Source organism: Carica papaya, chromosome 3 (genome assembly GCF_054855325.1).
Source record: "Carica papaya isolate Zhongbai chromosome 3, ASM5485532v1, whole genome shotgun sequence".
Taxonomy (NCBI): Eukaryota; Viridiplantae; Streptophyta; class Magnoliopsida; order Brassicales; family Caricaceae; genus Carica; species Carica papaya.
In genome coordinates this window covers 24,479,794-24,505,782 of record NC_142311.1, presented here as the reverse complement: position 1 = coordinate 24,505,782, position 25,989 = coordinate 24,479,794, and the positions used below count along the sequence as shown (strand labels likewise).

Genomic DNA, 25,989 nt, shown 5'->3' with positions numbered 1-25,989 from the left:
TGCTCATTTCCTTCTTATTACATCTTGAGGTAATAATATTGATTCGTTGTTGCATTAACATAAAAATCATCATACACTTATTTTTATATCAAGTGTGTGCTCTTCATTATTTAGATTATTCTAGTTCGCTTTTAGAGTTGAATTCGTGTATCTTATTTCTTTAGGAATTCTTTGTTATCTCTAATTAAAAATGAGTACATAGTAATAATTAATTGTTGTTTGAATTGGCCATTTTGTATAAAGTTATAAAATATTGCTTGAGTGTTAAAAAGTAAAGAGAGTGTGAGCTCAAAAGAGGGTAAAAGCCAAAATTGAGTAAAACACGAGTGCCCATATTACGAGAGTAAACACGTGAGGGAGTGATTTTTGAGGTTCCAATCTATTTTTTTTGTCATTAAAATTTTAGATTTGAAGATGGAGCCACAAGGGAGTGAAAGAACATCAAAAGATCAAGAATTCATCCTCAAAGCAATGCAACAACAATTTGAGAGGATTCAACTAGCTATTGGCAACATGAATGAGAAACTAGAGAAACAACAGCGTGAGTTAAATTCCATGAGAGGGGAAGCTTCCCAAACTAATCCAGCGGCAAGAAGACTTCCAACACCACCTTTTAATGAGGAACTGGAGGAAGAATTTGATAACCAAGCTACTTTGGTCAATGAAAGTTGAAATTATGGTAGGGGTCGAAACGAGATAAAAACATTGGGAGCATCAAAATGAAAATCCCATCGTTTATAGGCAAGAATGATCCGAATGCTTATCTTGAATGGGAGCGCAAGGTGGAGCTTATTTTTGAATGCCACAATTATTTAGAGGAGAAAAAGATAAAGCTTGCGGTTGTGGAGTTTGGAGAGTATGTCATTGTGTGGTGGGATCAACTCATCACAAGTAAAAGGATAAAAAGAGAGAGATCTATTTCCACTTGGGCCGAAATGAAGGCTATCATGAGAAGGTGCTTTGTTCCTACTCACTACTATAGGGACTTACATAAAAAATTATAAGGCCTTATACAAGGGAACAAGAGTGTAGAAGACTACTACAAAGAGATGGAGATAGCCATGATAAGGGTTAATGTTAAAGAGGATAGGGAAGCTATTATGGCAAGGTTCTTAAATGGCCTTAACAAAGACATAGCCAACATTGTAGAGCTTCAACATTATGTGGAGATTGATGATATGGTGCACATGGCTATAAAGATTGAAAGACAATTAAAGAGAAAGGGGAACACAAGGTAAGCCAATACTTACTCGGCCCAAAATTCCAATTGGAGACCGAATTGGAGGGGAGATAACAAGGCTGTCCAATTCAAAAGAGATGACAAAACCAAGCAAAAAGATACTAATGATAATAAAAACAAAGGTATTTCTAACTTCGAAACTCCTAGGAATAGAGATATCAAGTGTTTTAGATGCTTGAATTTTGGTCATATTGCATCTCAATGCCCAAATAAAAGGGTAATGGTGATGCGTGGTGATGGTGTTGAAACGGATGATGAGAATGATGTGGAGGATTGTAGTGATGGGGAAACGCCTATGGAAGGTAGATTGTTGGTTTCTAGACGTGCTTTGAATATGCAAGTAAGGAATGATGATGAAGGGGTTAAGTTGCAAAGAGAGAACATTTTTTATTCTAGATGTCTAGTGAATGGAAAATTGTGTAGCATGATTATTGATGGGGGTAGTTGTGTAAATGTGGCTAGTACCTTATTTGTTGATAAACTGGGTTTGGAAACTACAAAACATCCTAAACCTTATAAGCTGCAATGGCTTAACAATAGCGGGGAGGTGAGAGTTAATAAGCAAGTGAGGGTGCCTTTTACTATTGGGAAGTATAGTGATGAGGTGATATGTGATGTAGTTCCTATGCAAGCTAGTCATATTTTGCTGGGTAGACCATGGCAATGGGATAGGAGAGTGATGCATGATGGGTATCTCAATAGGTACATGGTAGGAAAAGAGGGAAAAAAGTATACTCTTCTTCCTTTAACCCCTAAACAAGTTTTTGAAGACCAAATGCAACTTGAAAAGTCCAATGATAAATTCGCATAAAGAGAGACCGAGAGAAAAAGAAACGAAAAAGAAAAAGAGAAAAGAAAAGAGAGTGAGAGAAAATTAGAGTGGAAAAATAAAGATCAAAAGGAAAAAGAAAGAGAGATGCATTCGACCATAGAAAGGAATGAGGGAAAGAAAGCTTTTATGCTAAAATGAGAGATGTGAGGAAAGCTTTATTTTCTAACAAGCCATTGTACTCATGTACAAGGAAGCTTGTTTCTCAACTAACGAACTTGACCCTTCTTTGCCAAGTGTTGTGGTTGAAGTTTTGCAGGAATTTAGCGATGTTTTTCCCCATGATCTACCTTAAGGTTTACCACCTTTGAGAGGGATTGAGCATCAAATTGATTTCATTCCCGGGGCTGCCATACCAAATAGACCAGCCTATAGGAACAATCCCAAGGAGACCAAAGAGCTTCAAAGGTAAGTGGAGGAGCTCTTACAAAAGGGGCACATTCGAGAAAGTTTAAGTCCATGCGCAATGCCCATCTTATTAGTACCCAAAAAAGATGGTAGTTGGCGTATGTGTGTTGATTGTAGAGCCGACAACAAAATAACGGTAAAATATCGACACCTAATACCTCGACTTGATGATATGTTAGATGAGTTGCATGGTGCTTGTTATTTTCTAAAATTGATCTTAAAAGTGGTTATCACCAAATAAGAATGAAATCAGGAGATGAATGGAAAACTACTTTTTTAAAAAAAAACAAGGGTTATATGAGTGGTTGGTTATGCCATTTGGCTTAACTAATGCATTAAGTACTTTCATGCATTTAATGAACCATGTTTTACGTGAATTTATTGAAAAATTTGTAGTTGTCTACTTCGATGACATTCTTGTGTATAGCAAATCTATTGATGAGCATGTCATGCATTTGAGGCAAGTGTTTGACACATTGCACAAATTTCAACTATATGCTAAAATGAAGAAATGTACATTTTGCATCGATCCCATCATTTTCTTAGGATATGTCGTGAGTGCAAAAGGAATCGAGGTAGATAGTGAAAATGTAAAGGCTATTCAAGAGTGGCTGACACCTAAAAGTGTAAGTGAGGTGCGTAGTTTTCATGGTTTGACAAGTTTCTATAGGAGATTTGTAAAAGATTTTAGTGTCGTTGCTGCCCCTTTAACTGAAATTATGAAAAAAGATAAGGGGTTTGTTTGGGGAAAAGAACAAGAACATTCGTTTTCCTTACTGAAAGAAAAGTTATGTAATGCGCCTTTATTAAGATTGCCTAATTTTGATTCAACTTTTGAAATTGATGCAGGATAAAAGACCCATTGCTTACTTCAGTGAGAAGCTCAATGGTGCACAATTGAATTATTCCACCTATGACAAAGAGTTTTATGCTTTGGTAAGAGCATTAGAGACATGGCAACATTATTTGTATCCAAAAAAATTTGTGATTCACACCGATCATGAATCTTTGAGGCATTTGAAAGGGCAAGGCAAGCTTAATAAATGACAAGCAAAATGGGTAGAATTCATAAAGTTCTTCCCATATGTGATCCAATATAAGGAAGGAAAAGAAAATGTGGTAGCTGATGCGCTTTCAAGAAGGTACAGTCTTATCTCTACTATTTCTACAAAATTGTTGGGATTTGAGCATTTCAAAGAATTGTATGTGCATGATAGTGATTTTTCAAATGTTTATGCGGCTTGTGAACATGAGGTATTTCAAGACTTTTATAGGCATGATGGTTTTCTATTTAAAAAGGAAAAATTATGTGTGCCTAATAGTTCTATTAGGGAGTTGCTTGTTCGTGAAGCACATAGTGGTGGTTTAATGGGACATTTTGGGATTAGCAAAACTTTGAGCATTTTACATGAACATTTCTTTTGGCCTAATATGCGCAAACATGTTGAGAAAATTTGTGCGCAGTGCATCTCATGTAGGTAAGCTAAGTCTAGAGTTCAACCACATAGATTATATATGCCATTACCCATTCCTACACAACCTTGGGTTGATATTTCTATGGACTTTTTGTTGGGTTTGCCTAGGACTAGAAAAGGCCGAGACTCAATATTTATTGTTATTGATCATTTTTCCAAAATGGCACACTTTATACCATGTCACAAAATAGATGATGCCACACACATAGCGGAATTGTTTTTCTGCAAAGTTATTAGAATGCATGGTATTCCTAAAGCCATTGTGTCCGATAGGGATGTTAAGTTTTTAAGCCACCTTTGGCAAGTTTTGTTGTCCAAACTTGGGATCAAACTTTTATTTTCTACTACTTCACATCCACAAACGGATGGTCAAATTGAAGTAGTAAATAGAACACTTGGTACATTATTACGTGCTTTAATTGGAAGGAATGTTAAAACTTAGGAAGATATGCTACCATTTGTTGAATTTGCTTATAATCGGAGTATACATTCTTCTACTGGGTTTTCTCCTTTTGAAATTGTGTATAGTTTTTATCCCTTAACTCCACTTTATTTGTTGTCGATTCCTATAAGTGACATTTCTAATTTGGATGGACATAAGAAAGCAAAAATGGTTAAAACAATTCATGAAAAAGCGAGGCAGAACATTGAAAAAAAAAATGAACAAGTAGCATCCCATGTCAATAAAGGAAGGCGCAAGATTTCATTTGAACCTGGAGATTGGGTGTGGAAACATATGCGCAAGGAACAATTTCCATCAAAACGGAAATCTAAGTTGGATGCTCATGGGGATGATCCATTTTAAATCATAGCCAAAATCAATGAAAATGCCTACAAAGTGGTCCTACCAAGTGAGTATAGTGTTTCGGCTACATTTAACATATCTGATTTATCCCCTTTTGAAATTGATGCAGGAATTGATTCGAGGACGAATCCTTTTGAGGGAAGGGGGAATGATGCAAACAAGGCTAAAAACACTCAAGATACTCAAAGAACATCAGAACGTGAGTTGGAGCAAATTTTAAATAATGTAAATAAAAATATAGTTCCAAACCTGGAAAGTTTCAGCGGACCAGTAACAAGATCAAATTCAAAGAAGCTTAAAGAGTTGCTCCACGTTTTTACTCAAAAACATGTGGATGATGGGCTGGCCAATTATGGAAAGTTCAAATATGAGCTTTTTGAACAGCCCAAATTCGTAACTTTAATTAGATTTAAGTGATTTGGTATAATTTGGGCTTGTTTGAGTCTTATTGATAATGGATGAATAAGCCTTGTGTATGGGCTGGATTAGTTGAGTTGTTTTAAGTATTTTGGATTGTTTTATTTTAGTTTGAGTTAATTAAGCCCATATAGTTAAGTATAACTCATTTTGGGCTTAAGTTTTGTCTTATTGTTATTACAAGAATGAGCCCATAACTATATGGTGCCACAAACAATTAGTGGTGTTGGTTAAGAAGATTGAAGTTACAAGGAGTTACATAACAATTACATGCCTATAATTAGTCTAGTTATTGTTGGAGTTACAATTGTAATTACCACATAATTAACCTAGTTATTGTGGGAGTTACAATTGTAGTTATTGTATTGTAACTTATCATTGATTTCTTTGGCTATAAATACCGAAGGAACTCTTCTTTGTGGACATCAAGAGTTGTAATCAAACATTTCAGAATTGAGTTGAGAGCATTTTGGCTTTCTTTTCACTTTATGCACAAGGTGTTGATTTGGAATACAATTGTTATCACTCATATTTCAATTTTGATTTCCTATTTCAATTGTTCTTGGTGCTTATTTGGATTGGGTTCAAGGGATATCATTTATCTTTCTTGGTTTCTCTTTAACTTCTACCATTTGGGTGATTGAACAAATTTGATTCCTTTTTTTACTTGTGATCTAAATTTCGTTCTAAACCGATTGAAGAGTTCTAAGGTTCAAGCAAGGGTCTTGGGGTTCTGCATCAAGTTGTAATAGAGTTGTTTTTAAATATTGACATTCACTCAAAAATAAGAGAAAATTAATTTTTTTGAATGGGCAATCCCCAAACAAGTCATACTTTAAATACACGATCAAATGTAATTTTTCAAGGTGTGAAAAGATGAAAAACAAGCTGCAATTCTTAGGAGATGGTTATAAGTGCAATTCAATTTTTGAAATATCCCATTTGAGTTGTTTAAAAATAATAGAGATAGTTGTGAAGATTGGAGCAGAAATTTTTTGGTGGTGTATGTGTGGTGTGGCAAAAATTAGGCAAGGTCTAAATACCTAAAATGAGACACTAAAAAAAACTACCTACCTAAGATTCAGAATGCCTCCCACATTTAAACTATACATTGTCCCCAATGTGATACAAAGAATGAGTAATGAAATAAAAGAGATAATGAATGAATAAATTAATTCCCTTGGTTACTTGACTTGGAGGTGGGATGCACTGGGAAACATTCATCCTTCTTGCGGTGTCTCTCGTGTTCCTAAATTACTACAAAGTGGCCGCATGATTGCTATCAATTCTCTAGCTTGGTGGAGTGTTTTATTTACAATGGTACTGCCACTAGTTGCATCAAACATTCTTCTCTCTATGGGCGAGAGTCATTCATGAAAATAATGAATGAGGGACTATTTTAATATGTCATGTCGTGGGTAGCTTGCACACAACTACTTAAACCTTTCCCAATAATCATGGAGACTCTTTGAATCCTTTTATTTTTTCCCATATATTTCCTTCCTTATTCTAGTAGCTCTGGAGGTGAAAAAAATCTATTTAGAAACATTTTTATCATATTTGTCCAAGTAGTAATCGAATTAGGGGTTAAATAAAACAATCAATCTTTAGCTGCATCATTTAAAAAAAGGAACACTCTCAATTTTATTTATTCTTCAGAGACTCTTTGTGGCTCCATGCTTGAGCACACAATATGGAATTCTTTGAGGTGCTTATGTGTGTTCTCATTCCCAAACCCTCTAAACTTGGACAACAAGTGGATTAAGCCAGATTTTAACTCAAAATCTATGCTCAAATTTGAACAAGTGATGTAAAGGGGTTGCAAGTTTATAAGCAGTGTTGCTAGCTCCCTCAAAGTGCATTTGTCGGCCATCTGCTATGTTTCTCCTTTTGTTTCAACGGTTGTGCTTTTTTGTAAAAATTGTATTCTGTTGACATGTTTTCCTCTTCAGCTTGGTTTGTTTTCTTAGGCTCTTGGCGATTTTCTTGATTCTAGATCGTGTAGAATAGGTTCTCCATGATCAGACCTGGTCATAAAAAGAAAAATGATCAGTTAATCTCAACTCCTTGGCAACAGTGCCAAAATTTGATGGGTGTTGAATCCACCAAAAAGAAAATCCTGATTAACTAATAAAACAAATCTGTAGTAGTGGTAAGCAAAATCGAATCCATATGGAATTAGAAACTAAATTTCTTTCTTAACCAACGAATTAAAAATAACAATGAGATTTTTATAGGTTTTAATATTAATCATAAAGTGTAAAATATAAAATAAGAATAGAACATAATAAAACTTATGTCTGTAAGTTAGAAAATAGATCAATTATAAGAAATATTCCTAGTTAACAAAATAGCTAAACTCTGGTTATGTATTTGATCATAGATGCAAAGATTAGTTTCATTAAAAAATATAAAAAACTAGTTATAGTTATCAGAAATGTTTTGCCAACAAAAAAATGTTCTTTAGCTGGATTTTCACTGAACAAATAGTTATAGGAACGTCCATATGATTTAATTTGCCAACGACCTTGAGAGTTAGAAGAACTTGAATCAATTTTTCGGATTCATCCGCGTGAACTAGTCAACCAGATTACTTACCTTCTCAGTGCAACACTGATCGCCACTATGTGCTAGAACTGCTCAAATAATAACATATTTGAGTGGTTCAGCTAGCTACTTGTTGCTCCACCTTGCATTTGACAGGCTCTATTCAAATCTATTAAAAAATAACAAAATATGTAGGTGTAGAAAGTAAATAAATACAAAGATTCAAACAAAACTTAGATTACTCGATTTGATCTAACAATATGTCACTGAGTTTGTTAAATTTGTCAACTAAGAAAAGAAAGCAAATCAATCACTCATGGTGGAAATGAGTTTATTAAGAATAAAGAAAAGAGGGAAGATAAAGGGAAGATGCGGCGATAGTGGATGGTGCTATGAGTAGCAGCGAGAGGAAGAGAGATCCTTTTTCATCTTAGCAGCCCCGATTTTTATAACCTAAAAAGCTAGGGTTTCTCTTTTTTCTTTGATTAGGATCATTCTAATGATTTTGGCTCATCCTTGACTTTTCAAAATAATCTTCCCTTGATTTTCAGTCCTCAGATCTCGACTGGAATAAAATCTCTTTCATATTCAAAAAGTGCACCTTTTTCTTCAAGTTGGTTGCTGTGCGCGACACAAGCCTTGGGCAAGGCTTATTTCGGTTATGCACAGGGCCTGTGAACTTATATACTGTTTTAGCTTTGCTCGATTCTTTTTTTTTGGGAACAAAACCTATTGCTATCTGCTAGATCCAAGTCTTGCCCGAGGTTTGTTCCTTCTCTGACAACTTGTTTCACGAACTCTTTTTCTTTTCATGTTTTTTTTTTCGTATCTCATCTTTATCTCCTATCTTGCAATAAAATGTAGAAAATAGTTCTGATTTAATAGCATTTCATTAAGTTTGATAGCTCAAAATTTGGCAATAAGGATGTCATTTTTACACACTATTAGCCGATACTATCAGTCGGCACCTACGCGCACGCTGTGCATTGTGCACTCTGGCATGTATGCAAGTGTTTGCTCTTGCATCTTGTGCATGCATGCCCTGTGCCTTGTCAGTTCATGGATACCCCTGACGTGGTCTTCTCCCATTCGCCAGCAGCATTCTTCCACCCACCCGCCACGTGTCCACCTTGGATGGTTGCCACATAGCGAGCATCCAGAACACATCACAAGCCTATTTAAGGAGTCCTTGTCTCCTCATTTCTTCTCCCTTCTTCCACTTTTTAGAGAACTTAGAAAGAGAAAGAGAAGAAGAAAGAAAGTAGAAATCTTCAAAGGAGTTCTAGACACAAGTATCTTTCCCCTTCTCCTCCAAAAAGTCAAGTTACTCTCAAGGTTTTAGTAAGGGATCTATTAAGTATTTTCTCTTATGCTATAAGTGCATTTTCTCAATAAATTAATTTGAATGATCTTAATACATGAGATTGATTGATATTTTACTTGAAATATGAAGCATGTGATAATATGCATGATTGATTTACAATATGATGACTTGAATGTATGTGCAGATTGACCCTTTACCTTTCCTTTGATAATGGTGGAGAGGGTCATACTATTGGGCCTTGGCTCAAGAATATGACTCGATGGTCAAATTCGGGTATGATGGGCCTTGTGCCAAGACATATGGTGAAACCCCCATCTGGTCCTAAAATTGTGACTGTTATGAACGATACATGTAAGGACGAAAAAAGAAAGGAAAATCCCTTTGATTGTTATCTCTGAGGGGTTTCTATCTCCTTCTCAATCTTAGTATGAAAATGTTGGTGAACCTAGTCATTGCAACCCCCTTTGTGAGGAGGCACCCCTTCTCCCGAAGTTACGAGGCTATTTTGTCGAGTTCCTTAGAAAGAGTTCTTGTGTGCCCCTAGTGCCCTATGAATGAGGTTGGCATTCCCTCTGATAAGAGTGGATTCACGATGCAATATGTAGGGGCTACAATGGTGAAGCACGACTGTGGTCATTGGTTACCTTATATGCAGGGGCCATAGTGGTGAAGTACAGTTGTGTTCATAGTTTACCTACCCCATATGAAAATGAAATGGAAGAAAATAAATATGATTGTCATTCACAGTGGTTGTTAGGGATCCCGTTTGCCCTCAATAGATATATATCGGAACAGTTTCACGTGATGATCAGTAAAAGACGTAAACAAAACCATCTGATAACATGTCTAGGATATTTGTTGATGCCTCACAATAAATTGGTATGACATGTTCTTTTCTATTTATATCTTGATCTTGTTAAGCTCATAGTTGGTTCGACTAGTTTTAATCTAAAAACATGATTTGTTTGTCAAGGCTTAAATGGTTTTCTTAAGAAAGATAAAGGTATCTCTTCAATTTAAAAATTAAGCTCACACCGCGACAGATCTCCAAGGTAAGTCACTCATTGGGTAAGGATGTTTATTATCAAGTTACTCACTTTTTAAATGTTAATAGTGTGGTTTAAATATTATCTCCCTTACTGAGTTATATGGAACTCACCCCAATCCATTACCCCTCTAGATAATGGAAGTGATGATTCGCTCGCAGTGTTGCCCCTTGAAGCTTGTCTGGATCCCCTCTTAGATCATTTGGTTGATTACGAGTACTTATTTTGTCTACACCCCAATGAGCAATTATTTTGTAATTAAGGAAGTGACCCTTTATAACTCTGATGTATATATTTGATGGCCATTTTTCTTGGCCTTGGTCGTAAAATATTAAATCCATTTTATTGTAAGGGATTATATTTTTTGCTACATATATATATTCTATTATTTGTACTTGTAATTGTTTCTGTTATCAGGCACCCTTATACCCTATCAGGTATCTGGGATATTACAAGAAGAGTTACATGATTCTCCACCCACTGGTGCTGCGACGTTGATCTAAAGGTACTTTGATCGGTAAATATACTTTATTTTGTAAATATGAAATTAGAATGGCCTCGACATTCTAGATCAATGTCAGATAATAATGGCGTGTTTGTGTTAATGTATACAACTATAGGTGAAGAAGAAACGTTCATACTATAACCCAATCACACCATTTGAGATCCGAGGAAGGGTAAGAGTGATTTTTACTCTAAACCCCCATATCTAACAAAATATAGTGATTTGATTTCTTGTTTGAATATAAAATGTAATATTATGTTTAGATATATTCATTTCATGGGTAGTTTAGAGTAGGATAGTGAAAATTTGAGAAATGTATTATCTATTGATGATATGATTAAGAACGACTTGAGATATGATGAAATGGGGTGGCAGTTTTAGGTTTCAAGTGTCTAAGGTGTTGGAAGGTAAAAGACGATGGGTTTGAGTCAAGTCCGTGGGTCGGTTTGGCAATCTGTTTGACCTAGACCCAAAGCTTCGGTAACCTAGGCCTAAGATCGAGCCCAATAAGCCTCTAATGGGTTTAGTGGGATAAAAAATAAAAAAATAATTGTATATCTATATATAAAGCAAAAGAGTTGGGTTGAGTTTATTATACCAAGCCCAAACAGAGATATGCTAAGTATGGGTTCAGGTTTCTATTTCGGCTTAGTAAACAAAAAAAAAGATTATAATTATAATAAAATAAAGAAGAAAGAGAATGATATAAACCTTGAGTGGGCGAGCCCAATTGGAATGCTCTTGGAATAGGAATAAGCCTCTGGTGGGCTAAATATTCAAAAAAAGTTAAATTAATTAACATGTGTATTTATAAGGTGAATGGAGCTTGATCTAAATAATAGTGGTCCAAGCCTATAAAGAAGACCTTAAAAGAGAATCCAGTTTTAGTGAGCGAAATTGGGGAGGAAATATATTGATGAATTGAAGATATATACAAAAATAGAGAATAAAATAAGGTAAGTTGCAGGTGGACCAAGCCCAGGAGAGTATCGGGAAGGGTGACCAAGGCAGGTGGGTTGAACTTAGGCAGTCAAAGAGAAATTTAAGTAAAAAAAAAAAAGAGGAAAGGGAAAAGAGGAAATTCAACTAGGTGGGCCAAGCCTTTGGGAAAGGTACAAGAAAAGTTTAAGCACTAGTGGGCCAAGCTCTTCTAAGTGGGTTGGGAGAGAAGGATCTGGGCAATAAAGGATGGAAAGGAAGACAAATTAATTTAAAGGTCCATATAACTTCAAATAAAATAAAATAGTTATAAATAGGAGGTATTAAGATTTTAACAAAATAGGTTGTTATATTTGACTTTCTAGCCCGTAATTAAGTAAAGTAGATAAAAGTTAATATTTGGGTCCAAGAGCCAATAAAATAGATCACTCACCTATTTGATAAGTACATGGTAATGGGCTAGGTGAATAAAATAAAGTTATTGGGCTAAAGGCTTAGAGAAACTAATTTAGTAAATTTATGAGAGACGTTTAGTTAAAACTATAAGCAGATGAGTATAATGGGGTTAACAATAAATAATCTTAAAAATTAAATGTAATGGGCATGCATAAATATTTATGTGGTGGTATGAGTATTCGAGGATAATAGGAAATTTCATTGTAAGAAATCATTTGAGTTGCCCGATGAAGGTAAATTAGCAAGGTCAAACTATAAATATATAATGATTTAAATATCATGGATCTAAATGTGAAGATATAAATTATTGGGTGAATTTTTGATACTGAGGTAATTTGGGAGTTGATGAATTTAGTGATGGTTAAACAAATAAATTACGATTTTAGAAATCGGCAAAATAGGACGCGCTTGAAAACCAAGAGAAGTGATTATACAAGATGACCAAAAGACAACAAAAATATATAAAATATACATAAGAAAATAAAATTAATAAAATATATCATATTGGGAAATATCTAAGGTGGTCAGTTAAGTTTCTATTAGTGAGGTATAAATAAATGTGCAATCCAAGATTAGTAGGAATGATTATAAACTCTATCTCATGGACTGTTTATTGCTTTGTAACTATGATTGTGATTATGACTATAACTATAATCGTAATTGTGATTGAAACTATGACTGTGATTATAACAGTAACTATGAATGTAACTATGACAGTAACTATGACTTGTGAATGTGTAATTATGACTCAGTCCATGTTAACAAGAGTGATTATCATTTTTTTTCGTGATTGTGATTTATTGATATCATGTGAAAAACAAAAATAAATTTACTTGCAATATGTATCGGTTATGCTTGGTGGATAGTATGAATTTACTGCATTATGAATATATACATGAGCAAGGATGCTAAATTTGTGATTATGTGTAATTAATATGATTATATATTATGTCATCGAGATTGAGAATGGATTTATATTATATGCAAGAAATTTAGTTGTGTAATTATGGATGAACATGAATAAATGTGAAATACATGTGAAGGAAGTGAGTAGTTGGTAGATCGAAGTGACAATTGGATGGGTATTGGAGCCAAATTCATGTGCAGGTTTATTGAGTTGGAATAAAGGTTAAGAGTCAAATCAGTGTATTATCTTCGTTATTCATATTGGAGTTGTAAATCGTTCTTTCTGAGCATATGGTGGCTCATTCCTCTTTTATGATTTCCAGAGCAGGGGAAGCAAGACTGAAGCAAGGAACCATGGGACAGTGAAAACTCTTAAAAAGGAAATAAAGGATGAAGGAACACTTGTTTTTATAAATATGATTTTCCAAACTTTAAGACGATATCTAACTGTATAGAATCTTAAGTACCTAGAAAAAATTTAAAATACTATATAATGCTTTATAGCTGAGTTGTGGTAGAATCTATTAAGGAAAGGAGAATTAAGATGAAAATGTAAGAATTTTATTACTTATATTAGTGAAAGAATGAAAAGTAACAAGTATATTTACTTACGAAAATCCTGGTTGTTACACAATACTTTTTAGATTTAAATAATAAAAATTTAAACCCACTATGAATAAAACAAGTATAACCCACCTTGCCCCACCTCATCTCATCTTACCATCCTCCCCCTCCCAATCAAGTTTACAAATAATTTGTAAATGAATTAAATGAAAATCATGCCCAAAATGAAGAAGATTTGGAGAAATGCATGTTAGAGAGGAAGTGTGCTTGGGAAGCCAACAATAGAGAGAGAAATCAATTTCGGAGAAGTTGGAAACACAATAATCTGTATTAATTGAGGGGAAACTAAAGGCATTTATACATGGTAACTTTTGACTATTTTCACAAGTAATTTTAGACTTATAACTAATAAAAGTGTAAAACTCGTGTCCGAATCCTATGTTCAAATTAATAAATTATGCAAAATTCCTCTTAATTTGTTTTATTTTATTTTGTTTTCGCATTTCATTTCAATTTTTTTATTTGAGCAAAACGGGAATTAATTTCATTAAAAATTGGACTAAATTTTGATATAGTTCGATAAAATACCTGAGGAAAAATTTAAAATTTAAATTTAAATCTTAAAAATAGTAAAATAGGGGTTTAGGGACTTAAATGATGAAAATTTAGAAATTTAGGGGCTTTCTGCAAATTAAAGGGACTAAAATGTTAGGTAATTATAAAAAGGGCCAAAATAGAAATTCTGAAAGTTTTGACACTTCACCAAGTGAGGTGTCGAAATTGACCAATCGAGACGACCTTTTTGGTCGTGTGGACAGCAAATGGCAGGATCAGGATAGATGGCTATGATGCTCTTGATAGTGTGCAAAAACAACATCGTCGTCATCCACTTTTAAGTGCTTAATTGAATTACTTAATATCTAATTTACGCTATTTTGTCCATTTTGACACATGATAGGAGATAGAGCCTAAAATCTTGAAGAATTGTGTAAAATGAGCAAGAATTGTAGAACAACTATCTTCCACAGTTTAAGCCTTCGACAAGGCTTAGACCTTTTAGTGGCAGTAAACTTTGGCTCACACACTCAAGGCTTGGGCAAGGCTAAGGCATCGACAAGATCACAAATCGGATATGCCCAAGTAAACCTCGCCTAAGGCTTATGCCTCAGCAAAATGGATGAGCCCAACCAACCCTTGGGCACGGGCTAGTAGCCAAGGCAACATGAGGGAGTCAAGATTACACTCGACCAAGCCTTGCCCAAGGCTTAAGCCACGTGCAGCTACTAATTTAAAAAAGGTACACTCTTGAGATTCAAAAGAGAGAATCTTGCCACAACTAGGATTGGCATCTAAAAATCAAGGGGAAGATGATTTTCGAAAACAAGCTATGTGTCAAAATCATTAGAAGAAATCTAAAAGGAAATCCTAATTCTTTTAGCTATAAAAGGAAGTGGCCAACATAAAACGAGGGGATCTTCTTCCTGGTGCCGCACTCTATAACTTCTGAAAGTTTTCTGCCTTCTGTTTTTCGTCTCTTCAATATTCAGAACCTTTTTTGTGTTGAGCCCACTGTGAGTGGCTGATAACTTTCTTTTTTCCAATTAACAAATCTAACAAAACTCCAGTTTATATTGTGAGATCTAATTGATTTAATTCTGGTTTTACCAAAGTTTAGGTATTTTTTTATTTCTTTGTACATATATTATTGTTATTGTTAATCGTTTAACCAGGACCCATTAGACGTGTGACGTAGCAACATACGACCATCCAAGCAGCACAAATCTATAATTGATTGAGCTACCTCGATACCTAGTGGCGATTAGTTTTAAACTAAGAGAAAAGACAATCTGGTTGAGCATGTCACGAGGTTGAGTTCAATGATCAGAATCGAGTCCTTCTAGTCCTCAAAGTTATTGATAAGTTAAATCTTAAGGATGTTCCCAAGACTGTTCAATAAATAAGAATCAATCAACAGACATTTCTTGGTTGATTTAGGATTAAGGAACGATTGGCTATCAAAACGTTTCCAACAATTAGAACTTGTTTGCTACACTTTAGTACAATTAATCACTGCATCTATGATCAATTACATTACTAGAAATTAGCTATTTCTTTAACTAGAAAACCATCTTGAATCTGCTTTATTCTTTAAAATGCTTTTCAAAATTCTTTACTATTTTACTTCATTTTTGTTGTGTATTTTATATTTTTCTATTAATCTGGAATCCTAAGAAAAGCCCCTTTGTTTACTTTTCATTCGCTAGTCTAGTAAGAAAAACAGTTCTCAATTCCCTAAGGATTCGACCCTACTTACCACTACTACAATTTTGTTTTATTGGTTAAGTAGGATTTTATTTTTGGTGGATTTAACACCCACTAAATTTTGGCGTCGTTGCTGGGGCATTGTAGGAACTAATTTGATTCTTTTCTTTTTATGATCAAGTTTGATAGTGGAGAACATATTCTTTACAATCCAGAAATCAAGAAACCCACTGAAGACTTAAGGAAATAGACCGAGCTGAAGAGAAGAACGTGTCAGTAGGACACAGTTTTTATAGAGAGTAGTGTAACCATCAAAACAAAAGTAGAAACTGAGCAGATGGCCAAGGAATGAATATTGACGGAGTTGGCAGCACTGCCTACCAACCAACAGCCCCTTTACATCACTTGTTTAAATATGAACGTATCTTTTGAGCTGAAATCTGGGCTGATCCACTTGTTGCCCAAGTTCAGAGGTTTAAAGAATGAAAACCCACATAAACACCTCAAAGAATTCCATATTTTGTGCTCAAACATGAAGCCGCAAGGAGTCACTAAAGAACAAATAAAATTGAGAGCATTCCCCTTTTTTTGGATGATGAAGTTAAAGATTGGTTATTTTATTTAACTCCTGGTTTGATTACTACTTGAACTGATATGGTAAAAATATTTCTAAATAGATTTTTTCCTATCTCTAGTGCTGCTGGAATAAGGAGGGAAATATGTGGGATAAAACAAACAGATTCAAAGAGTCTCTATGATTATTGGAAAATGTTCAAGTGGTTGTGCGCAAACTGCCCATAACATGATATATTAGAACATTCTCTCATTCATTATTTTATGAAGGACTGCTGCCCATAAAGAGAAAAATATTGGATATAGCTAATGGCAGTACCATAGTGAATAAAACACTCCGCCAAACAAGAGAATTTATAGCAATCATGGCTGCCACTTTGCAACAGTTTGGTAACACGCAAGACACTCTAAGAAGGATGAATGATGTAACTATTTTTTTTCTTGAATATCATATTTTACAACTAACTATGTTGGTGTAAAATATGGTTGCAGGAAACTCCCAATAAACAAGAGTTTGTGGGATTTGCGTGCACTTAGGGCACCTCGCAGACATGTGCTCCATGCTGCAAGTAGACAACTAGCAGTAAGTCAACATTGTGGATGAGTTCCCAAGCTAACTGCAAAGGAGATAGGACCCTTTCTCCAATACATACAATCCCGAATAGAGAGACCACCATAATTTCAGCTTTGGGCCATGACAACAAAACTATCAATAATACTCGACTAAGCCACCGCCACCATAACAAGCAGCACCCTCTAAGTTAGTTACATCTCTTAAAGACATAGTTAAATCTTTGGCTACTAAAACGCATCAATTCCAGCAAAAAACTCATCAATTCCAACAGAAAACTAGAACTAACATTCAGAATTTGGAAACCCAAGTCAATCAACTAGTAACATCCATGAACAAGTTGGAGTCCCAGGGTAAAATACCCTCATAGAAAGAAGTGAATGCGTAGTACAATATCAGTGCAATCACATTACATAGTGAGAAATAATTGCAAGAAGTACATCGTTGAACAAGCCTTGGTTGAGGCTTACAAAAGGAAGCATAATTAGAAGCCTTAGATAAAACTCCAGAGACGATAACTGATGACAGTACCCATCCAACAAAGACAAATTCTGACCAATCCAACCCATGAGTAATTAAACCGTCTTTCCTAGAAAGATTTGCCAAGATGAAAAAAGAAAATGAGGAGAAGGAGATTTTAGAAACATTCTGCAAGTTTAAGGTGAACCTTCCCCCACTTGAGGCAATCAAACAAATACCTAGATATGCCAAATTCTTCAAGAACTATGCACCAACAATAAAAAACTGAGTAGCAATGAAAGAGTAAGTGTGGGGGAGAATGTTTCAGCCATCATACAAAGAAAACTGCCTCCCAAATGCAGGACCAAGGTATATTCATCATTTCATGTAAAATAGGTACCTTAGGACTAAGAAAAGCCATGTGCAACCTTGTGGCCTCCATAAACGTGATGCCCATGTCCATTTATTCCAAGTTGAGTGTCGGAAAACTAAAGCAGACTGGAGTCATCATTCAGTTGGTGGATAGATCCGTTGTCTACCTCAAAGGAGTCTTGAATGATGTGTTGGTTCAAGTGGATAACCTCATTTTAACATCTAACTTCTATGTACGGGATATGGAGGATGATAAATCCTCAAAATCCTTTCATCTCTTGCTGGGGAGACCATTCCTTAACATTGCTAAAACAAAAATAGACGTTCAGGACAACACTCTCACCATGGAGTTTGACGGCGATGTGGTAGAGTTTAATGTATATGATGCAATGAAATACCCTTCTAACTTGTCTTGTGCGTACAACATTGACATCATAGATGCTTTGGACCAAAAATACTTCGATCTAGGCCATGATGATGAGGTAAACATTGCACTTTGTAACGTTTTAAATGCTGACAACTTAGGGATCTTGGAAGAAGACCATGTTGCTGACCAAAATCTACAAGAAGCTGTGTTCGAGCTAGAGTCATTTTAGTAGATAAAAGGTACGCCTCCACATCTTGATCTTTCTATCTCTCACACAAAACTTCAGCCATCTATTTTGTCGACCCTTAAACCAGAACTGAAACCGATGCCCAAACACATCAAATATGTATTTTTGGGCAAAAGAGAGACCCTTCCAGTGATAACTTTCAATAAACTCAGCCAAACTGAAGAAGAAAATTTTGTTAAGGAACTTCGTGGACATAAGGAAGCAATCAGGTGGATAATTGGTAACATCAAGGGGATTTTGCCTTCTACTTGCATGTACAGAATTCTGACGGAAGAGGACAACAAACCTAGTAGACAAGTGCAGAGGCATCTAAATCCACTGATGATGGAAGTGGCGAAGAAAGAGGTTTTAAAGTTGCTGGACACTGAGGTCATTTACTAAATTTTAGATAAAAAATGGGTAAGTCCAGTTCAAGTTATAACAAAGAAAATCAGGATAACCATGATAAAAAATCAGGAAGCGAAGAAAGTTTTAACTAGAGTGCAGAATGGGTGGAGAGTTTCCATCGAATACCGCAAGTTGAATGTTTCCACGGAAAGAATCACTTCCCCTTGCCTTTCATTGATCAAATGCTAGAAAGGTTGGCTAGGAGAACACATTATTATTATCTAGATGGGTATTTCAGATTTTACTAGATTCTGGTTGTACCGGAAGATCAAGAAAAGACCACGCTTATGTGCCCCTTTGGGACTTTTACCTATAGATAAATGTCATTCGAGCTTTGCAATGCCCTAGGCACATTACAAAGATGCATGATTAGCATCTTTGCTAACTTTATAAAGCAGAGTATAAAGATCTTCATGAATGACTTCATGGTTTATGGTGATTCTTTTGATGAGTGCCTTGACAACCTCACAAAGGTGCTAAAATGCTGCCTTGAATACAACGTTATGCTAAACTACGAGAAATGTCATTTCATGGAGGATCAAGGGCTGATCTCAAGATACGTAGTGTCCATAAAGGGAATAGAAGTTGATAAGGCAAAAGTGGATGTCATCAAGTCACTGCCCTATCACAAAAAATGTGCAAGAAATATGCTCACTCCTAAGGCATGCCAATTTACCCCAAAAATTCATCAAGAATTTCCCTAAAATCACCCAATCTTTGTGTCGGCTGTTGCAAAAGAAAGAGGAGTTCATATTTGACAAGTCTTGCTGAGAAGCATTTGAAGCACTTAAAGAGAAGGTGACAACACCCGCTATGCAGCCACCAAATTAGGAGCTACCGTTTGAAATTATGTGTGATGCGAGGAATCAAGCAGTGGGAGCTGTCGTCGGTCAAAGGATGGGAAGAGATCCACACATAATCTACTATGCTTCCTGAACCCTTGATAGTTCTCAAATAAATTATTCAACCACTGAGAATGGACTGCTAGCTATTATGTTTGTTTTAGAAAAGTTCTTTTCAATTTTTTGTTGGGAGAAAAGTTCTTTTCATTTTTATTGGGAACAAAAGTGATTGTGTTCTCAGATAATGTAGTATTGAAATATTTGCTCAAGAAAAAGGAGGCAAACCTGAGGTTGACAAGATGGATACTCTTGCAAGAGTTTGATCTTGAAATAAGAGATAAAAAGGGGATGGAGAACTTGGTGTTAGATCCCCTTAGCCGATTACGGTTGAGTGGGGAACTCTCCCCATTGAATGACCAATTTCCAGATGAGAATCTATTCTTAGTATAGCAAGCAGCCCCTTGGTATGCAGGTATAATCAATTATCTTGTTACCCATGGACTACCAGCTGAATTACCCAAAGCGAGAAAGGACAAAATCAAGAAAGAAATAGGCCAATATGTATGAGATGATCCGTACTTATGGAAACTTTAACACCTCAAAACCTTTGTGCTAAAACGTGATGTTAAAACTCTATTATTTTGGACCTCATGGCCATTTAAATTTTGTCTGTATTTAGATTCATCGATATTTTTCTTTGCACTAATTTTTATTATTTTGAATTATTTTTATTTTATTTTCGAAGTTATTTTGTTAAAAAGGATTTTAAGGAAAAAAGAAGGAAAGAAATTGGAAAAAAAAAATCAAAAAACAGGGGAATAATCCCCCAGCCTGTAGGAAAGTAGCTTGCAAACCCAAAGCCTGTATGCTCGCGTGCCCACGAGCCTGCGCACGGTGAAGTCGCACAGGTGTGTTTTAGCTGACTGTGCGTGGCACTATGCATGCTGGTATGCACTCTAGCACTTGTCTATGTGCAGACACGCTCATGCTGTGTGGATAGCTCCCTGCCTCGTGGTCAAGAACCTATCACGTAATTCGTCGCCTCGATTGACTTGCAACTAGCCACCAATTCCATGCCACGTGTCTCTCGTGGATGGTTGCCATGTGGCAAGCATCAGGGACACCTCCTATGGCTATTTAATGAGCTCTTTTTTCCCTATTTCTCTCCCACTTTCATTTGTTCTCTTTTATTCCATTTTTTAGAAAACTTAGAGAGAGAAAGAGAAGTCTAGAGAGAAATAGAAGTTTAGTGAGAGAAAGAAAGCAAGAAAGAAAGAAACAAAGTGGGAGTTCCCAAAACTTTGTTCAAAGATCACTAAAAGTCATTTCTTCCCATTCCAAAAGACAAATCAAACTATGGTCTCGATAAGGAATTCTTTTGGTATTTCTTGTACAATTCTAAGTAAGTTTTTTTAGAAAAGTTAGGTTGGAATACTGAATGATTTTGATGCACATTTTTTTGTGTTTGATTATTGATTTATTTGAATATAAAATGTGGAATGTTAAGCATGATGGATACAAAACATGATGATTTGAAAAACATGCGAGTTTGGCCTTTTGCTTTATCTTTAGTAATGGTGAAGAGGGTCATTCTAAGGGGTCTTGGCTAAAGATGATGACCTGATGGTCAAGTTTGGTAAAATGGGGCATTGGGTTGAATGTGTTATTAGATCTCCACTAGATTCTAAACATGTGACTGTTATAAATAAACACAGAACTAAGAAAGAGAAAAGAATGGAAAATTCATTTAGCTGTTATCTCTTAAGAGTTTTTGTCTCTTCCTACTCTATGTCTGAAATGTTGGTTAATCGCTCTTTATGAATGAGCTTGGCATTCTCTCTAATGAGAGTGGATTCGCGATGTGATATGTAGGGCCACAGTGGCGAAGTACGACTGTGGTCATTAGATTATACCCAATATGGAAATAGAATTGAATGATCATTGACAGTGGTAGTTGGGGGTCCCCTCTGCCCTCAATAGAAATATGTTGGAACGATTTTGCACAAAGGTCAGTAAAAGACGTAAATAAAGCACAAACATGGCAAGTATAGTTGTTGATATTCTAGGGTGATTTCGTATGATGGTTCTTCTATTTTATCTCGATCTTATTGTACCCTAGTTAGTTCAACTAGTTTCATTTTCAATGCGTGATTATGACTCGATTATATTTCTTTTCTACATTTACTTTTTTTTATGTCAATGATGTTCAAATAGTTTTTCTTAAGAAAGATAAAGGTCTTTTCTAAATATTTGAAATCAGCTCATCTTGCAACAAACTTTTGAATTAAGTTATTTATTTTAGAATAACATTTTTAATTAAAAGTTAATCACCTTTGTAAACCTTACCTATGTGGTATAAATATTGTTTTCCTTACGAGTTATATAGAACTCACCTCAATCCATGCCCCCATTCAGATGATGGAAGTGATGATTTGCTCATTGAATTACCCCTTGAAGCTTGTTTGGATCCTTTCCTAGATCTTTAGGATGATTATGAGTGCTTTACTTTGTCTGCAGTCTGATGAAACCTTTTGTAATGATTGAAGTGACTTTTTGTATATTCATTCTTTGTAGCCAAATTCTTGGCTTTAGGTGTATAAATTAAACCTCGATTTTGTTATAAGGGATTTTTATTTTCCGTTGAAAAAATATTTTATTACTTGCACTCATATCTGTTTCTATTATCAGGCTATTTTAACCCACCAGGTATCTGGGATGTTACAGAAACATTATGCAGACCAAATAATTAGGTGATGCATTCTTGAACCGAAGTGCCTTTTGTCCTCAACTTCTGCCATTCACATGCTTGTGAGGGACATTTTGGGCCCAAGCGGTCAGCTCGGAAGGTGCTGGAATGTGGCTTGTTCTTGCCCTCCTTATTCCACAACGCGTACACCTACTGCAAGGTCTATGAAAACTGCCAACACACCAGGAACATATGCTGTAAAGACTAGATGCTGCTAACACCCATCCTAATATGTGAAATCTTTGACGTTTGGGGCATTAACTTCATGGGGCCATTCCCATTTTCTTTCGACAATTCTTACATACTGCTGGCAGTGGATTATGTCTCCAAATGGGTTGAAGTGAAGGCTACAAGAGTCGACAATGCTAAGACAATCATAAACTTCCTAGAAACATAAATCTTTGTGAGGTTTAGATTCGCTGGAGCTGTAATAAATGATTGGGGAACACACTTTTGCAATCGAGTTATGGAAGCTCTTTTTAGAAAATACAATGTTACCCCCCATATGTCCACCACCTACCACCCGCAAACCAGCAGCCAAACATAAGTTTCTAACCCAGAAAGCAAGTCCATCTTTGAGTAAATGGTAAACCCAAACAGGACAAATTGGAGTTTGAGATTAGACGATGCCTTATGGGCCTACCAGATAGCCTTCAAGACACCTATTGGTATGTCCCTATACCAATTAGTTTTTGGCAAGGCTTGTCACCTACCTGTTGAGGTAGAACATAAAGCCTACTAGGCCATTAAAAGTTTACAACATGAAGTTGGAAGAGGCTTGTGAACATTGAAAACTGCTGACATAAGAACTATAAGAGATACAGAATGAGACCTACGAAAACTCCAGAATCTATAAAGAGAAGACAAAAACATTCTATGACCAAATGTGTTCTAAAAAATAATTCTCAATGGGGCATAAAGTCCTGCTCTACGACTTTCACCTCCAAGTTATTCCCTGGGAAGCTATGGTCAAGATGGTTAGACCCATTCATCGTCACCAATATATTCCCTCACAGTGTAGTTAAAATCAAAAGCCTCGACACCTACAAAATCTTCAAGGTGAACGGACATCAACTTGAACCTTTCTATGAGGGGTTTTCCACATAGCAATTGAAGAAGTCAACTTAGACCCTCTTGAGGAAAACTTCGACTAGTGAGGAAAAATAGTCTGGTCTTGAACAATAAATGAGGGCACTCGATGGGAGGTAACCCATCCACTTTTACTTTCTTTTCTTTTAACTTTAATCATTTGCACTAGTAATAAAATTAAAACATTTTTTTTTCTAAGTTAACAGGAGTTTCTTTGATGATTATAGAGCAAGAATAGGGAATTTAGATGGAGTCATAAAAGTTGAATACTGGAACAACCACACAAGCCTTGCCCAAGACTTGTGGCCAAGCCTACAACACTCTACCCAAGACCCTCTCACAATCCTTACCAAAAGGTTGTAAGGGACCCGAAATCAGAACAATGATTCAGTGATTTCTCAGTAAGCCTTGCCCAAGATAAAACAATAATACAGCAAGGGAACACTTTTAGTTACAATGTAAGCCTTGCCCAAGGTTTATGATCCTACCCCAGACCCTACTCCACCAATAAACATTGCCCTAGGCTTACCCTCCAATAATAAGATCTACACAAGCCATGCCTGAGGCTTATATATGAGTCACAAAACAAACCCTACCTTCTCAATAATTTAAGCGCTCAATACTTAGCGCCCCTTCCAAATTTTAAAAATTCCCAAACTTTACCCTAACCTCTCTGCTTCTTCCCGAACCTTCAAACCCCAACTCTTGATTCTTAACCAACCATAATCACAGACACAAAAATCATGAGGTAAAAGAGATCCACTCGCAAGACCTGTGACCCTCGAACCTAATTCACCGCTCGCCAAACCGAGAAGGATTTTGAACAAGTTGCCAAAAAAGTAGCAAACAAAGCAATACATAATGCACCAAATCCCCCAATTCTGTTGCACAGTTAGAACCACCACACACTACAAGCAGTTCCACAGTGAGCGACCACCCACAAGGTAATCTCGTCATCAACATCCCTGAATCCCACCCAAGAGCACCAGATGCCCATCCGGCTGTACCTAGTCGTGCCACCGAACAACTTGAATTGCAATAACCCCACTTGTAGAAACCTACTACTAAAGACACTGAATCTATTTGAGATCGAAAAAAGGCATAAATTTGCAAGAGGAAGCATGTGTTTCCAGCCACAAGGACGCACCGAACATCCTATCCAAAATAGAACCCTATTTCTTATGGTGTATGGTGCACAAGCTGTGGGTGAACCTCGTGTTTTGGATGGCCATATAGTTTGCCAACATCATCTCCTTCCAGTTGCCACTTATTCTGGGCTCAGTCATCACCTGACTCATTGTCAGCGTCATTAGCTTTGACCCCATCGACAACAACCGGCACGTTGCCTTCCCTCAAGTACCACTAGATTTGGGATCTTTAGATGCGATGGTGCTTACTCCACCTCAAAAATGGACCCCCATACTTTTCCCTTCCCGATTCACTTGTCCAGACAAATCAATGCCTATCTAGCAAGAAGAAGGAGCCATGCAAACCTCTAGCCATAACCCCTGTACAATCAAATCTGAAGGAGTTCATGGACTTCATCCTCATGCAATTCTACAGGATGGATGAACGTATGAACCTCTTGTAGCAATCAACACAAGAATTGAATGGAAAATTTGATGCCCTAACCGAATTACTCACCCAAACAGGGCAACTAACCAAGCAGCCCTTCACCAAATGAACCTCTAGGGGAGTACTCTATCCTATTCTTTTTATTTTTTTCCTCTTTTTTTTATCTTATACTGCATTTTCTCTCTTATTTGTGCATTCTTCGCTCACACTAAGGATAATGTGTAGTTTAAGTGTGGAGGAGAGGCATTATGCATTCTGTATTTTAGGCAGCTAGCTTTTTTTTAGCACTTCAGTCTGAGTGTTTTTACATTGCCTAATTTTTTCCACACCACACATACGCTCCCAACGATTTTTGATTCCGATCTTCACAACTGTCTCTATTATTTTAAAGCAGCTCAAATAAGATATTTTAAAAATCAAATTGCAATTATAACAATTTTCTAGGAACTATAACTTATTTTTCATCTTTTCATACTATGAATGATTATTTTTTATTATGTATTTTAAAAATGACTTATTTGGGGATTTTCTATTCAAGAATTAATTTTCTTTTATTTTTAAGTGAATGTCAATATTTAGAAAAAACTCTACTATTACTTGTTTGGATATGTGTGCCTAGAATTCTATGGTTCATGTCTAGGACTACATATTAAAACAAAAAAAAAACTAAAGTTTGAATGATTAAAACAAATTAGCTAGCATGTGATGGATAAAATAGAGCGTAAAACACACTCATTATCAAAAACATGTTTGGGTTAAAAGTGTGAGATGGAGCGTGAAATGCACTCACAATAAAAGAAATTATGAAAAATAGAGCACAAATAATAAACTACTCCTCTAGTCACTTGAGATCGATACTAACTGAGTAATTGGGTGCATTTATCACAAAGGTTTACCCTCACATAAAACGGTTATTCATTAATATACTTCCATGAACTCAATCCTATAAACTACTAGTTGATGGTTATTTTTGTAACTCGAGGGTTGAGGTGTAACATGCAAGTTGTGATGGAATGATTGGGATTAGGTGAGTTGAAA

At 35.9% G+C, this 25,989-nt stretch overlaps 1 protein-coding gene and 1 pseudogene across 1 annotated transcript; both read left to right on the top strand.

The window, feature by feature from the left end:
* Nucleotides 1–935: 935 nt before the first annotated feature.
* On the top strand, nt 936–10,594 carry LOC148267360 (uncharacterized; annotated as a pseudogene).
* A 7,187-nt stretch (nt 10,595–17,781) lies between these two features.
* LOC148267359 (uncharacterized) lies at nt 17,782–18,294 on the top strand. Its single transcript, XM_088216081.1, has one exon. The coding sequence runs from the start codon at nt 17,782–17,784 to the stop codon at nt 18,292–18,294; it is 513 nt and encodes a 170-aa protein (XP_088072207.1).
* Nucleotides 18,295–25,989: the final 7,695 nt, after the last annotated feature.

Bases quoted from the DNA above. Each gene is read 5' to 3' on its own strand.
- LOC148267359 (XM_088216081.1), top strand. From the start codon at position 17,782: ATGTCCATTTATTCCAAGTTGAGTGTCGGAAAACTAAAGCAGACTGGA.